Source organism: Neolamprologus multifasciatus, chromosome 5, assembly GCF_963576455.1.
Source record: "Neolamprologus multifasciatus chromosome 5, fNeoMul1.2, whole genome shotgun sequence".
Classification (NCBI taxonomy): Eukaryota; Metazoa; Chordata; class Actinopteri; order Cichliformes; family Cichlidae; genus Neolamprologus; species Neolamprologus multifasciatus.
In genome coordinates, this window is record NC_140443.1 from 36,542,860 (window position 1) to 36,558,412 (window position 15,553).

Consider the following 15,553-nt stretch of genomic DNA (forward strand, 5'->3'; position numbering starts at 1 on the left):
TACCTTTTGTGCAATACTTTTTGTTAATAATCAGCGGTGCAATAGACTCCATACTTGAAATGTGCAATTCACTTGTATTTTTATTTTTATTTTTATTCCTATTTATTCTATTTATCCCCTTTGTATATTTTATCTATATATGTCTTTGTATTTATATATGTGTGTATATATATATATATAATATTCTTAACTCTGTAACTTCTGTCGGTGCTGTGCTTTTTTGGAAAACAAATTTCCCAGAGGAACCCACCCGAGGGATTAATAAAGTTTTATCTATCTATCTAAAAAAAGGAGAAATATACTTGCTTACATGAACCACCAAGTCATCATCCAATTTCACCTGTGATCTTGTATCACCATTGCTCTCTGAGCTTTGTGTTGGTTCTTCTGTCACCTGACAAATAGGACATATATGACAATAAGAATAAAATGGGTAGCTGCTTCAGTGTTTCTGTCAATTTGCGCAGATCTTGACTCATCAGTAATGTTTGTAGGGTGAGTGCATTTTTAAAACAATATGTGCAAACTGCACTACAAGGTGGAATATTTGCAAAATCATGACTACCTCATGATATTTTGTCTCAAAAATTAACCATATGAATATATCAGTACTATTAGGATGAAATTATTGTGTCACCAACATTTTAACGTTAGACATATAATTTTAAAAGCCTCTGTAAACAAATATCATGGCTTGCTCGAGGCTGACATTTTCTCTGACAGTTTCAATCAAAATTAGAAATGCTACTCTGGGAGACTGAGGCTACTTCCACACGTACCGGGGTATTTTTGAAAACGCAGATTTTTCTATGCGTTTGCACCTTTCGTCCACACATAAACAGCGTTTTCGGTCACTGAAAACGGAGACTTTTAAAAACGTCTGCCAGCGTGGATATTTTTGAAAACTCAGTTTTTGCATTTATGTGTGGACGAGGAAAATGGAGAAAACGCAGTGTCAAAGGTGTGCTCATTTTTTGACGTCTCACTGTGCGCCACGTTATTGTTATTATTGTTATTGTTTCGGTAAAATGAATTTCTACAATGGCGGACTTAGACAAAATACTGTTAATACTGTCTGAGGTGTTTAAATGCTTACATATACACACAGTTACTGTCCCTCCACACAGGACTCTTTTCTGCTTCTACGCGCCATCTTTGTTTACTCTTTTCCACCCAGGCTTCTAGACTTCTGATTTGCCAACATTTTTACACGGTTAGGAATATATCGCCATCTGCTACTTTGGCATGTTCCTAGCAGCATTTTCCTTCATTTTTGCGTTTACATGTGGACGGGATTTTTTATCTAAAAAAAAGGAATATCTCCGTTTTCAAAAATACCCGTGTACGTGTGGACGTGGCCTGAGAAAACTAATAGTGCTGCGGGTTGTGCATTTAGTTTCCAAAACACGTTATTCGTGGATACATACAACTTTAGACCAAAGCTTAGCATAGCCTGTAACGTTATTGTGACGGACACATTTTATGAGTAAACTTGACTTTAAGTGACTTACAGGTTTCTTTGAAAAATATTTTTTTTGATCCAGGTTCTTCCTTTTTGCTGCCATCCTCCTCTCCTCCTTGCAGGTCCTCGCAGCGCAGGTTTGCCGCTGCTAAAACTAAACAGAGCTCCCTGAAAGGCACAGCCAATCACATTGACCATATTTGTCACATGAGGTAGGACTCCAGTAGAGAATGTAATTTAACTCTTTCTACACCGCTAGGTGAATGAGACGTTGACAGATCTTTTTTTTTTCTCTTTCTATCGGGTTTATTTTTCTTTACTCTAAGAGATCAAATTATTGGTGGGGACAATTCAATAATCACTGGATATTGGTGGGGACATGTCCCTTCTGTCCATGCCAAATCTACGCCCTTGCTTCTAACACTTTTTTATTGCAAGCTGGAAATCTGTCGCTAGCTCCATACTCTCTATTGTTCTCCATCGTCATGATAATTTAATTATGATAATCATAATTATTAAAGTTAACTCAGAAAGATCAATTGGAGAAAAAGAGTCTAACTTAACAATAATGGTACTAAAAGTAGCTGTAGATAATATTACATCTGTGGGTTGATTATTGGTAATTTTTTCTCTAATGATAAAAATTGTATTTGTGAAGATGTTCATGAAGTCATTACTAGTTAACGTTAAAGGGATGTTTGGCTAAATAGAGCTCTGACTTTTTGTCAGCCTGGCTACAGAGCTGAAGAGAAACCTGGGGTTGTTCTTATTTTCTTCAATCAGTGATGAATAGTAAGATGTTCTGACTTTGCGGAGGGCTTTCTTATAAAGCAACAAACTATTTCTCCAAGCTAAATGATGATCCTCTAAATTTGTGACACGCCATTTCCTCTCCAGCTTACGAGTTATCTGCCTTAGGCTACGTGTTTGAGAATTATACCACGGAGTCAGGTACTTCTGATTAGAGACCTTAGTTTTCACAGGAGCTACAGTATCCAGAGTCGTACATAGTGAGGAGGTAAAAAAAGATAATCGACCTCTGTTGGGGTAGCGTTCAGATAGCTGCTCTGCTCTATGTTGGTACAGGGCATTGAAGATGATAACAGTGGGTGGATTATATTCTTAAACTTAGTTACAGCGCTTTCAGAAAGACATCTACTGTGATAAAGTCTATTCCCCACTGCTGTGTAATTAATTATTGTAAATCTAAGTGTTAACAGGAAATGATCAGACAGCAGAGGGTTTTCAGGAAACACTGTTAAATGTACAGTTTCTATGCCATGTGTTAAAAAAATATCTAGAGTGTGATTTTCCAGGCACTAGGATATATGTGGACAATGATTATTCCCCGGAGATACAAGGAAGAAAAAGAGAATATGCGGCAGCAAAGAAGGTGCTTAAGGAGAATAACATTCACTTCCAGTCGCCTTTCCTGGCCATATGTTAAAACGAGATCTAGAGTGTGATTGAAGTGGTGGGTGGGTTCTTTTCCCTCCTTTGCAAATTTCTGCAGCAAACCTCGGCACCGAATTGCCAGGTTCCCAGCCTCTTCCCTCCTCGGCTAAACTCTATGGCAAACATCGGCACCGGGTTGCCAGGTTCTCTCTTAACCCTTTAAAACCGGTCAGAGCGGGCACGCTCCGTTTTGCGCAACTACTTTTAAATCCTTGTAGAACCACAACCACGTAAGCTAGCGCAATAAATTTTTTTTGCATATGAAATCGGAGGAGTTGTACTTACATCTTATGCCATCAGCTTGTCCTAGGTCACAGTTTCCTTCCACATATGGCTTTGCAAAAACTGCATAAAAAGCGCTTGCAGCAACAAAAACATAATATTCCAGAAACACGCTTTGCCGATCCGATCAGCTGTTCATACCACTTCCTACGTTAGAATAGACGTCAGCGTGAACTATCGCATGCCGCCATTACCTGGCCAAAACCAGAAGTGATGTCATTTTCGCGGAAATGTAGTTTTTTACCATCAGGGCCTCATAATAATGGATTGGATTTATATAGCGCTTTTCAAGGCACCCAAAGCGCTTTACCATGCCACTATTCATTCACTCTCGCATTCACACACTGGTGGAGGCAGGCTACGGTTGTAGCCACAGCTGCCCTGGGGCAGACTGACAGAAGCGAGGATGCCATATCGCACCATCGGCCCCTCTGGCCAACACCAGTAGGCGGTAGGGTAAAGTGTCTTGCCCAAGGACACAACAACCAGGACAGAGAGCCCGGGAATCGAACCGGCAACCTTCCGGTTACAGATACGCTTCCCAACCCCCTGAGCCACGGTCGCCCATAGCCCGTCATGAGCTTATACTGGTGTTTTTAAAAGTTATGTTTGACTTTATGACTTTCTGTGTCGTTTCTGGGATGCTTAGAACTAAAATTGCACTGCTAGAAATAGATTATTTTGATGCATATGCTGCTTCTTTGCAAATTTGCACTATAATATTTATTTTTGTTTTTCCTGCAGTATATAAAAATTGATGTATTTCAAAAATAAAACTATGAAGACACTCAAAATAAATTCCCTGTGGTGGGAAACTATTTTGTGCAACTTTTTTGTATTTACAGTTTTGAGGGATAAGCCTCTTAAATTTCTCTAACTAGAAATATATGTTAAAAAACAACAAAAACGATTTTAAATTTTTTTGCAGTTTACTGCACTTTCTTGCAATTTATGTAATTTCTATGCACTTAATGCATACATATTATTAAAATTTGGGCTATAATGGTTGTATTGATGTATAGCAACTTGAAATGCTCCCAAAAATGGCTCCACAGCATGTAAAAATATAATATAAGCTCTGGCGGACTTGGTTCTATGGTAGGTCTTAAAGGGTTAATCCCTCATTCGAAAATGCAGCAGCATGCTTTCCGCACCACAATGCCAGGTTCTCTTCCTCTGTCCCTCCTTTACGAATGGAATATCAAGATTGACACAAAGATGCCTGTTTCTTCTTTATCCCTCATTCGCAAACACAGCAGCGCGCTTTCTAATATAGAGTTGCACCGAGATGCCAGGTTCACTCTTCATTCCTCATTTGCAAATGCAGCAGCATGCTTCCGGCACCGAGATGCCAGTTTTGGCAGGAGCCTTTGCAAAGCAAAGGTAAACCTTCGTGGCACCGAGATGCCAGGTTCTGTCCTCTATCACTTCTTTTAAGACACCCAAACTGCGTCGTGTGCATAATTCTTCATGGTGTCCCTTCATTTCTGATGTGCTATCACTAGCACCATCAGGCATCCACCCTCGACACAATCATTCGAGGCCCCTCTCTAAGTCGACTCATGGTTCTGACTACGTCTGAACAGCTTATCATCTCCCACGAAGTCCAATGGACTCGCAATCTGCTCTCTGATGATTTTGGGGGTTATTATTATAGACATTATTTTCCTCTAATCAGTCTTCCCAAGCTGCTGCTGTCACTTCTGTTAATTCAGAAATCAGCTCAGTCATAATTGCTACCCTATCCAAATTAATTAACCCACTAAGCACCCCCCTCTCCATCTTTTACTCAAACACAAGCTCACAAGCTTTTCGAGCCGTCAAGCCCTACCTCAAATCTCAAATCCAGCATTCTTCTCTGTCAGAGTTTCAGCTGAAAGTCGAGCCACGTCACTACCCGATTGAGGGTTCCCCTCATTCATCCATTAAGATTTTTCTCTTTGTTTGCAACTTCCTTGGATCTCTTCTTCCATTCCTCCTGAATTGTCCGAGTTCATCCACTCCACACCATGGAGCGACGTTCCCTCTCCGTGCAATCTCCGTGTGCTCGTCTTCGTCCTCTTCTCCTTCTCTCTCCCCAACCGGACGCGGCAGATTGCTCGTTTGGCTCTGGGCGAAGGCAGTCGCACTTTTCTCCTCTCCTCTTTCCCCTTATCTTCCCTGCTTAGCCTCTTGTGTCCTTGTCTTGTCTCGTGTGTATTACTTTCCCTGGAACACTCTCTCACAGTCTGTTTCTAAAACCTAAAAGAGAATTATGGATTTGATCAACTGGTCTCTGAAAGAATTCTGGGCTCGGGAGAGCCCGAGTGCCCTGGAGGGACTTTCCCTGCCGGATACACGATGGACGGGTGGCAGAAATGGAGGGTCGTGTGCCTAGCGGGAATGTCGATCGAGGACGCTGAAGATATCTACCTATTTGGAACCATGATAACAGGGTTCTTGCTGATTGGAGCTGGCTTGGCCCTGGCTTATCGGAGAATTAAGAAAGCAGAACCAGCTGTTCAAACCCCCCAAGGCTGCCCGCTGGGATTGAAACAATGGGATGAGGCGCGACTTCTCAGAATGGGCTCACTGAGTGCAGCATGGTTAAGACCTTGGAGAAGCTTACGGCTGCCGTGAATACTCAGAATAACACCTCTGAGAGTATATTGGGTTACATCAAGGAGAAATCCACTCAGAATAACACCTCTGAGCGAAAGTTGGATTACATCGTGGAACAGCTCACTGCAGTCATGAGTTCTCAGAATCGGCTGTCTGAGCACAAGAATGACAAGACCACGGAGAGCAAGTTTGATAACATCATGGAGAAGCTCGCGGTTCTCCATGAGATTGAGAGACCAGTGTCGGAGTGTTAAAGAACAGCTTGAATGAGCTGCGAGCATAAAAGAAAAATCAACAACATCAACATCATAATGCACACATGGCTTTGCGGAGGGTTTTCTTATAAAGCAACAAACTATTTCTCCAGGCTAAATGATGATCCTCTAAATTTGTGACACGCCATTTCCTCTCCAGATTACGAGTTATCTGCTTTAGGGTACGTGTTTGAGAATTATACCACGGAGTCAGGTACTTCTGATTAGAGACCTTAGTTTTCACAGGAGCTACAGTATCCAGAGTCATACGTAGTGAGGAGGTGAAATTATTAACAAGAAAATCGACCTCTGTTGAGGTAGCATTCAGATAGCTGCTCTGCTCTGTGTTGGTTCAGGACATTGACGATGATAACAGTGGCTGGATTATATTCTTAAACTTAGTTACAGCGCTTTCAGAAAGACATCTACTTTAATAAAGTCTACTCTCCACTGCTGTGTAATCAATTATTGTAAATGTAAATGTTATCAGGAAATGATCAGACAGGAGAGGGTTTTCAGGAAACACTGTTAAATGTTCAGTTTCTATGCCATATGTTAAAACAAGATCTAGAGTGTGATTAAAGTGGTGGGTGGGTTCTTTTACATTTTGAGAGAAGCCAATTGAGTCTAATAACAGATTAAATGCCATGTTGAGGCTGTCATTTTTAGCATCTACATGGATGTTAAAATCACCCAGAATAATTATTTTATCTGAGCTCAGAACTAAATTAGATATAAAGTCTGAGAAATCAGACAGAAACTCTGTGTAAGGCCCAGGTGGACGATAGATGATAACAAGTAAGACTGGTTTCTGAGTTTCACAGCTGGGGTGGACAATGTTAAGCATCAGGCTTTCAAATGAATTAAAAGTCTGTCTTGGTCTTTCATTAATTAATAGACTGGTGTGAAAAATTGCTGCCACACCGCCCCCTCGACCTGTGCTTCGAGATTTCTGGTAGTTAGAATGACTCGGGGGTGTTGATTCATTTAAACTAACATAATCATCCTGCTGCAACCAGGTTTCTGTAAGGCAGAGTAAATTAATTTGTTGATCAATTATTAAGTCATGTACTAACAGAGACTTGGAGGAGAGAGACCTAATATTTAATAATCCACATTTCACTGTTTTACTCTTTGGTTCAGATGTGGATACTGTATTGTTCTTTCTTTGTAATTGTTTAATGTTTAAGTTGTTTGTTGCTGGTTTTTAGTTTGTTTTTTGTCTTTTTGGAAGCTGACACAGTCTCTATGGAGATGGGTTTTTGGGGGGGTAGCAGGAGGAGAGAAGCTGCAGAGAGGCGTGTAAGACTGCAACTCTGCTTCCTGGTCCCAACTCTGGACAGTAATATTTTGAGGGGTTTAATAAATTTGTCCATATTTCTAGAAATGAGAGCTGCTCCATCCAAAGTGGGATGGATGCCGTCTCTCCTAACAAGACCAGGTTTCCTCCAGAAGGTTTGCCAATTATCTATGAAGCACACATCGTTTCTGGGACACCACTCAGACAGCCAGCAATTTAAGGAGAACATGCGGCTAAACATGTTACTCCTGGTCTGATTGGGGAGGGGACCAGAGAAAACTACAGAGTCCGACATTGTTTTGGCAAAGTTGCACACCGATTCAATATTGATTTTAGTGACCTCCGATTGGCGTAACCGGGTGTCATTACTGCTGACGTAAATTATGATTTTACTGAATTTACGTTTACCCTTAGCCAGCAGTTTTAAATTTCCTTCAATGTCGCCTGCTCTGGCCCCTGGAAGACAATTGACTATGGTTGCCGGTGTCTCTAGCTTCACATGTCTGAGAACAGAATCACCAATTACCAGAGTTTGACCCCCAGCGGGTGTGTCGCCGAGTGGGGAAAAACGGTTAGACACATGAACGGGTTGGTGGTGTACCTGGGGCTTCTGTTTAGGACTATGCTTCCTCCTCACCGTCACCCAGCCGCCCTCTTTCCCCAGCTGCTTGGGATCTGCCGGGGAACAGCTAGCGGGGCCTACGCTATCTTCGGCTGCACCAGCTACAGGGGCCTGGCTAGCTAAGGGTGAATGAAGGGTGCGAAGCCGAGTCTCCAATTCAGTAATCCTGGCCTCCAGAGCTGCAAATATGCTACATTTGTTACAGATATCATTACCGCTAAAGGAGGCCGAGGAGTAACTAAACATCTGACACAATGAGCAAGAAAGTGCAGGAGGGACAGGTGAAGTAGCCATGGTGCTAACGAGTCGGCTACGAGCTAAGCTAAGCTAGCGAAACAGTACAGAGACAGTGAGTGAATACTTTGGCTATAAATTAGGTAGTGAGTACACAGAAAGTGTGCTTCAGATGAAGCACGTGAAGATTATACTCTGAAAAAAGAATGTATTTAAAAGTTGTTAATTAAACTGCTAAGCAAATAAGCTACTCAGAAACACCACTGTGTTTGAGCAGGAACAGGAAGTGATACTCTACCACAGAGCGAGCGAACACCAAGTGACAGCGCCACTGATCTTGGCTGTTCAACTTGTAGCCAAGCATCTCACTGATCACTGCTGCCGTATTGTAGATCAGCTTGTTAGTGTCGGTAATCGTGGCTGTAGGTATCGTCCGTAGTCCTGCATTAACATCATCTAGCAGACCTTCTGAGGGTACTTCACGTAATCTTGGTAACCGGCTACGGGGGGTCCAGGTTTCAAGCTTGGCCATGATCCTATCTTTCAGGTCAGTTCTTTCAGGTCGCACTCAACGATCCTTCTCCTATCGCACTTGGGGCTTGGTACCCAATCTCGGGTGGGGGTGATGATATCTCCCCATTGCCGTAGCATTTATGTTGTACCTCGTCAATCTCTAGCTGTGAGAGCAGTCCCGTCTTCCGAATGTTGGAACACTGAGCTGTCATTGTGGATGTTGGGTATCGAAGAATCCATAGGTCCCTTATCCTATTCATGTAACCCCTCCCGCCAGGGTTACTTGCGTAGTCGCATTCCAACAACGCCCTGTTGTCGTCTCTTGCCCACTGATGTCTTCTTGTTCCAGTAGCCCACTTCTCATCAGGGTGCCCTGGTTCCTCAACACCTGACGCGGACCTTGTTGATCCGGGCGACTTCCAAGCCAGCATGCCTTCGGTCATGTCTGCGGTAGGCTTGCTTAGCATAGGGGGTCTAGCCTTAGGACCCTTACTGGATACAGACGCCCCAGGAATTGAACTTGCGGGACTCTGCTCCAAAGGCGTGTAGTCTAACCACTATCTATGGTCATAATCTCTTAAATTTGGATGTGTTTTTTTTTTGCACCAGTCAGTAAATGATTTTAGTGATCAATAAATGTGTTCACAGAGAGAGGAAGAGGAGTGGTGTTTGTGAGGAGGAGCCGCTGTCCTGCTGTGCTTTGTGCCAGGACGTCCTGAAGGATCCAGTCTCTACCAGCTGTGGAGACTGGTTCTGCAGACAGTGCATCTCCTCATACTGGGACCAGTCTGCTTCACCAGGAGACTTCTCCTGTCCCCAGTGTGGAGAAAGATCCAGAACCATAGCTGGACTGCAGACAGCCAGTCAGAGCAGCTGTGTACAAAGTAAGACTGAACATCTGTCTGCTGAAAACTGGACCTCTTGTTGTGTTGTTCCTACCTTTAAGAGTTTTCTTTCTCTTTAGTCTCATTGTTTTTCTTTCTTTCAGCAGATGTTGGTCTGCAGGAGGTTTTAGATGAACATAAGATCAGTCTGAGGAGGAGATTTGAATGTGTGACTGAAGGAAGTGATGAAACAGGAAGTAGAACCCTCCTCAACAGGATCTACACTGAGCTCTACATCACAGAGGGACAGAGTGAAGAGGTTCATACCCAACATGAGGTGAGGCAGCTGGAGACAGCTTCCAAGATGGACACCCTCCATGACACTCCAATCAGGTGCCAGGACATCTTTAAAACCTTACCTGACCAACAGAGACACATCAGAGTGGTTCTGACCAACGGCGTTGCTGGTGTTGGAAAAACCTTCTCAGTGCAGAAGTTCACTCTGGACTGGGCAAAGGGCTTGGAGAACCAACATGTCAGCGTGGTGGTTCTGCTTTCATTCATGGAGCTGAACCTGATCAGAGATGAGCAGTACAGTCTTCTGGAGCTGCTCCATGTTTTCCATCCAACATTACACAAGGTCACAGCAGAGAATCTCACTGTCTCTCAGCTTTTGTTCATCTTTGACGGCCTGGATGAAAGCAGAATTTCATTGGATTTCACCAACAGGAAGCTCGTTTCTGATGTCACACAGAAGTCATCAGTCGACGAGCTGCTGACAAACCTCATCCAGGGGAATCTGCTTCCCTCGGCTCTCATCTGGATAACTTCCCGACGTGCAGCAGCCAATCAGATCCCTTCTACATGTGTTGACAGAGTAACAGAAATACGAGGTTTCACCGACGCCCAGAAGGAGGAGTACTTCAGGAGGAGATTCAGTGATGAAGAGCTGTCCAGCAGAATCATCTCCCACATGAAGACATCCAGAAGCCTCAACATCATGTGTAGTATCCCAGTCTTCTGCTGGATCACTGCTACAGTTCTGGAGCACACCTTGACTACAGAGCAGAGAGGAGAGCTTCCCAACACCCTAACTGACATGTACTCACACTTCCTGCTGGTTCAGACAAAGAGGAAGAAGAAGAACTACTATGAGGGACATGAGACGAGTCCACATGAGCTGACGGAGGCTGACAGGGAAGTTCTTCTGAAGCTGGGAAAGCTGGCATTTGAACATCTGGAGAAAGGAAACATCATGTTCTACCAAGAAGACCTGGAGCAGTGTGGTCTGGATGTGACAGAGGCCTCGGTGTACTCAGGAGTTTGTACAGAGATCTTCAAAAGAGAGTGTGTGATCTTCCAGAAACCAATCTACTGCTTTGTTCATCTGAGCATTCAGGAGTTTCTGGCTGCAGTCTACATGTTCCACTGTTTCACCAACACGGCGGCAAAGGTGGTAGTGGACTTCCTGAGGATAGACTACAATGAGTCATCTCTGAATGTTTTCCTGAAGAGAGTCATGAAAAAATCCCTCCAAAGTAAAAATGGCCACCTGGACCTATTTGTTCGCTTCCTTCATGGCCTCTGTCTGGAGTCCAACCAGAGACTCTTAGGAGGTCTGCTGGGTCAGACAGAGAACAGTCCAGAAGCCATCCAGAGAGCCATAAACAGCCTAAAGAAGATGAATAGTGATCAAAACTCTCCTGACAGAAGCATCAACATCTTCCACTGCCTGATGGAGATGAACGACCTCTCAGTACATGAAGACATCCAAGAGTTCCTGAAGTCAGAGAACAGATCAGACAAGGAACTCTCTGAGATCCACTGCTCAGCTCTGGCCTTCATGCTGCAGATGTCAGTGGAGGTCCTGGATGAGTTGGACCTGCAGAAATACAACACATCAAAACGGGGACGACTGAGACTGATTCCAGCTGTGAGGAACTGCAGAAAGGCTCGGTGAGTCCAAATTGGTTCATTACCATCATCAGAATAGAGCCGTAGATTTTTTATTCAGAAATACACCAGGTTTTCTTTAGGTTTTTAAAAATTCTGAAATTAAAATCAAAGAAAATAACAAATTTCAGATCATATTTCTAAGTTAAATCACCTGTCAGCATAATTTTGTATGTGAATACATAGCATAGCCATTAAGATGCATTCTACAAGCACTTTTTTTTAACTGTTTGGTGTGACTTCATTTTGATGTTCCCTTAGTTATGAATTTTTAGGATGTAGTGTGTTGAAATCTCCCAGTTCTTTGAATCTTTGGGCTGAAGGAAGGACAATACTCGGTGTATAAATGCTCAATCAACAATCCTTTATTTCCATACACACAATGAGCATAAAAACCATCCGGATGGGGAGAGATGCATGAGAGGGTCACAGCAAGTCTCAAAATGGTGGTGTGTTACACAGCTTTTTATACTTTCTACTGGCCCCCACCTGGTCGTAAACCTAAACATTCACAGTCCCTTATCTGTCATGGCGCCTAAGTTATGACCTCGGGCTCCCTGTCTTTCTACCTCCTACAAGGGTGGGGGCACAGAATGTGGTCTGTTTCTTCTTATCATCGGCACAAGGTCTTTTGCACACAACATTCTCAGAAAATGATTTAAGCAGTCTGACATGACAAGAAAACAGTGTAAATCATTCACAGCAGATAAATGGCGGCGCCCACCTGTCTAACAGAACCCAAAGATGGTCACATTCTTTTAATCCCCAAAAATATACTGGAACATTTGTCTAACATACTACAACAATGGTCATGTTCTTTAACCTAAAAATATAAGGGAAACTAAGCTACATACTTTGCACACAACCTAGACTAAGGAATATATTTATGTTCTACAGCTGTTTAACATAATTCATCTACCTTGACTATGGGTATAAGATAACATAGTTGGAATGATGATCTCACAAGTGATATGGAATAACTCACTGCTAACTTCTTTAACATCCAAGATGGGTAATTAATGAGTAGCAATGGATCAATGGACAGATATCAGATCTCAGCTTAACACCTGTATCTAAAAAAGTACCGTCAAAACATTACTTAATGATTATGAAATTTAATAACATCTATGAGGACATGGAGAGAAAATGTAAACACTGACTTGTGTTAGTGTTGTATTGAATGAATGCCTTTTTTTGCAGTTACAGCAGAGTCACTGAAACAGAGCAGTGACTTAAACAGGAAAACACAAACTAGACAGATACCCGGAAAACCAACTGAGTCCACTATAACCATACTATACAAAATATTTATATCCTTACACATATGTAGGTGTATAAGCTGAAAAGTCTCTGAATGTGGGCCTTTACAATTCTTCAAATAATCCCTGAGAGGAAATCTTGCAAGCAGATGCATTTCACATTCTGTAGTGGACAGAGACGTTCCTAGACTGTGAAAGTAGTTGAAGTGCTGATAGAGAGCACCAGACCATCTGCCACTGTTTCTCAACTTGAGGATATAAAATATATACAGGGATCAAAATTACAATACAAGCATGTTTGATGAATCAATAAAGACAGTCTGAATCAGCAGAGGTGGAGCAGGATCAATAAACTAATTAGCAAGGCTGGAAGCATCATTGGTCTGAATCTGGAGGTGTTTGAGTCAGTGAGGGTCAGAGGTCACTCAACATGAAACAAACTTTAAAGTCATAATCGCATGACTGAGTTATCAGAGAAGAAAAAAAATATGTAAATGAAAAATGATGAAATTCACAAATGCAGACCCTCAAATATTATCCAATGACCTGTTAATTAGATTTTTCCGTTTTTTCAGGCGATTCTCTGTAAACTGAGATGGCTGTGTGGGAAAATCGAGTAGATCTTATTAAATTTCGTTCTTTGTATTCTTGAACTAACCCTAGACAACAAATTTTATTCAACTGTGGTGCTCTGTGCTTCTTTTGGGTGCCCCTCTCTGGTGGTTCCGTTCGGTCCGGTGCTCCCTGGAGTCTCGCCACCCCTGTGGTCGCTGTGGTCCCGAAATGTCCTGCAAAGGAAACAAAACACCTTTCCCTACTACGCCTTACTAGTCTACTATGCGTATCAATTGTTCTTTTAATTATTCAAAGTTAGTTCAACCTATCATGTTCTGGGCTCTATCCTTTAAGCGACACTTTTGACAACTTTTAAAACACTTAAAGAGCCGCTGTCACATCCCTCCAGGTGTTTCCTGTTGCTCACTCTCTTCTCCTCTTATCTGATTATCAACATCCTGTACACAAACTGTTGCTTCTGCAAGTGCGAAAGTTGCCAAGCAGAATGTGTCTTAACTCTGACCTACAATTCGCAGTACGTTATCTGTCTCTGCAAACATCTTCATTGACCTTTTACACCCTGTCACCTTTCACAATAGATCATCTCTTCATGAGCACTTTAAGTCATTATAACCGCTTATTCTACTAAAATATCAAAGAGAAAACAAACATTTCCAATCAATTAAGTTTAAGCATAAAAGCAATTACTTATGCGTAAGTTTTATCATAGCTAAATTATCAAGCTCCCAGAAAGTCCAAACATGATCATAAAGCCCCTTATTTCAACTTAAACACAAAATCACCCCTTCATGACACACCTCATGTGTCAAATAAGCTAAAGACCAGCTACTAAAACTGAAAATACTGAAAATATTTCACCACCTCTTATAAAATTAAAAGAAAAGCTTAGTCACATTATTTCTCTAAAACCCTCAGCAATTCTCCTCTCGGGTATATTGCCCCGGGCCTCCAAACATGTCTTTAGGAATAAAATCAGTTTAATCATCATGTTAAATCTTTTAAACTCCTGGCTCCATTCAGAGCTGCCTAGAAACAACACCTGTGTGTTAACACTAACTTCATTTTTAAAACTCACATTTCCCACTTGTAATACCTGTGTTATAACAAAACTTAAGACAAAACAGTTATCAATCATGTTCTTCATACACTATATTTTGATTTCATTTGCTCCTCTTAATTTAATGGTACATGTTACGGATTCAAATATCGAGGAGGGACACAGGAGGAATCCAAAATTACAACACTGGTCCAGAAGGGTTAGATCAAACGATGTTTTAATGAACACACGTGTGGGAGATGAACACTGTACACAGACAGCATCGATCTCCACCCAAAAATACACCAGCAGTTGTGTTTATAGCATCAGGGTACGTTTTCTGACGCCCCCTCTTGCGTCATTACATGCATAAGTTATAAAAACTTTGTGGAAAATTGGTCCAGGTCTGCTTTGCCCTGAATATAACAAAACTGAGACATTCTCTAAACCATCACGAGTTCAGGCTTCAATTTCAATCCAATTATATCCTGTATTCTCGCACTCGAAATCGTCCTGGCTTCACCTCTGACTGGTCCCTGTCCCTCTTCTCACGGTGTCCGGTGTGGCCTTAAAATCTCCAGCCAACACCGTCAGCTGTTTCTTCTTCTCAGTTGATCTTTTCCCTTTAGGTTAACTCCCAGCGTGGCAAACCTGAAAATCAGTGTCCAGTGCTTTCCCACAGTCATTTATCCCACTGTTCTTCCCAGCCTGTAATTCACAGTGCATGTTGTATCACGTGCTTTCTTACATGCTACTGCTGGAGTCGTCAGTGTTATAGTTCAGTTGCACTGTTCTGTCTGTCTTCTGTCTTCATCAGGAGATTGACTGTCCTTTAAGATCCTTCTCAGGATAAGGAGACAATGAGCGGTGAAGCTGTCAAATTTTAAGCCAAAGCCTGTTTTCCTCCCAATTCTGTTAATCTATGCTTTTGCCGCTGTACTCATGTTTTCAAGTTGAGAAGAGTCCACCTGTATTGACACACTAAAACATTCAATTAATATCATTTTCATTGCTGTCTTAATACATTCAGTCTCTAATTCCTCTGTTTTCATATTGCAACGTCACAAGCTCACAGTTTCCTGCTTCACTTCCTGCCAGACACAAACACTGCAGTTTGCCTACGCATACACTTTTCATCTCACTCAATTGTCATCTGCTTTTACAACCTAAGTGAACTGTTAT

General features: G+C 42.1%; 1 protein-coding gene across 5 annotated transcripts in view; it reads left to right on the forward strand.

Annotated features, from left to right (window-relative positions):
• The window catches only part of LOC146519245 (NACHT, LRR and PYD domains-containing protein 3-like), a 67,325-nt gene that overhangs the window by 21,283 nt on the left and 30,489 nt on the right, over window positions 1–15,553 (forward strand). For 3 of the 5 annotated variants that reach the window (XR_014874085.1, XM_085159430.1, XM_085159432.1), the window contains 3 exons: window positions 1,585–1,674; window positions 9,372–9,607; window positions 9,712–11,503. Coding sequence is in view for 4 of the 5 variants with exons in the window: in XM_085159430.1 (XP_085015556.1) it covers window positions 1,585–1,674; window positions 9,372–9,607; window positions 9,712–11,503 (2,118 nt within the window). In the remaining variant the exon portion in view is untranslated. The remainder of the gene's footprint in view (window positions 1–1,584; window positions 1,675–9,371; window positions 9,608–9,711; window positions 11,504–15,553) is intronic. The other 2 variants (XM_085159433.1, XM_085159434.1) reach the window with 2 other exon arrangements.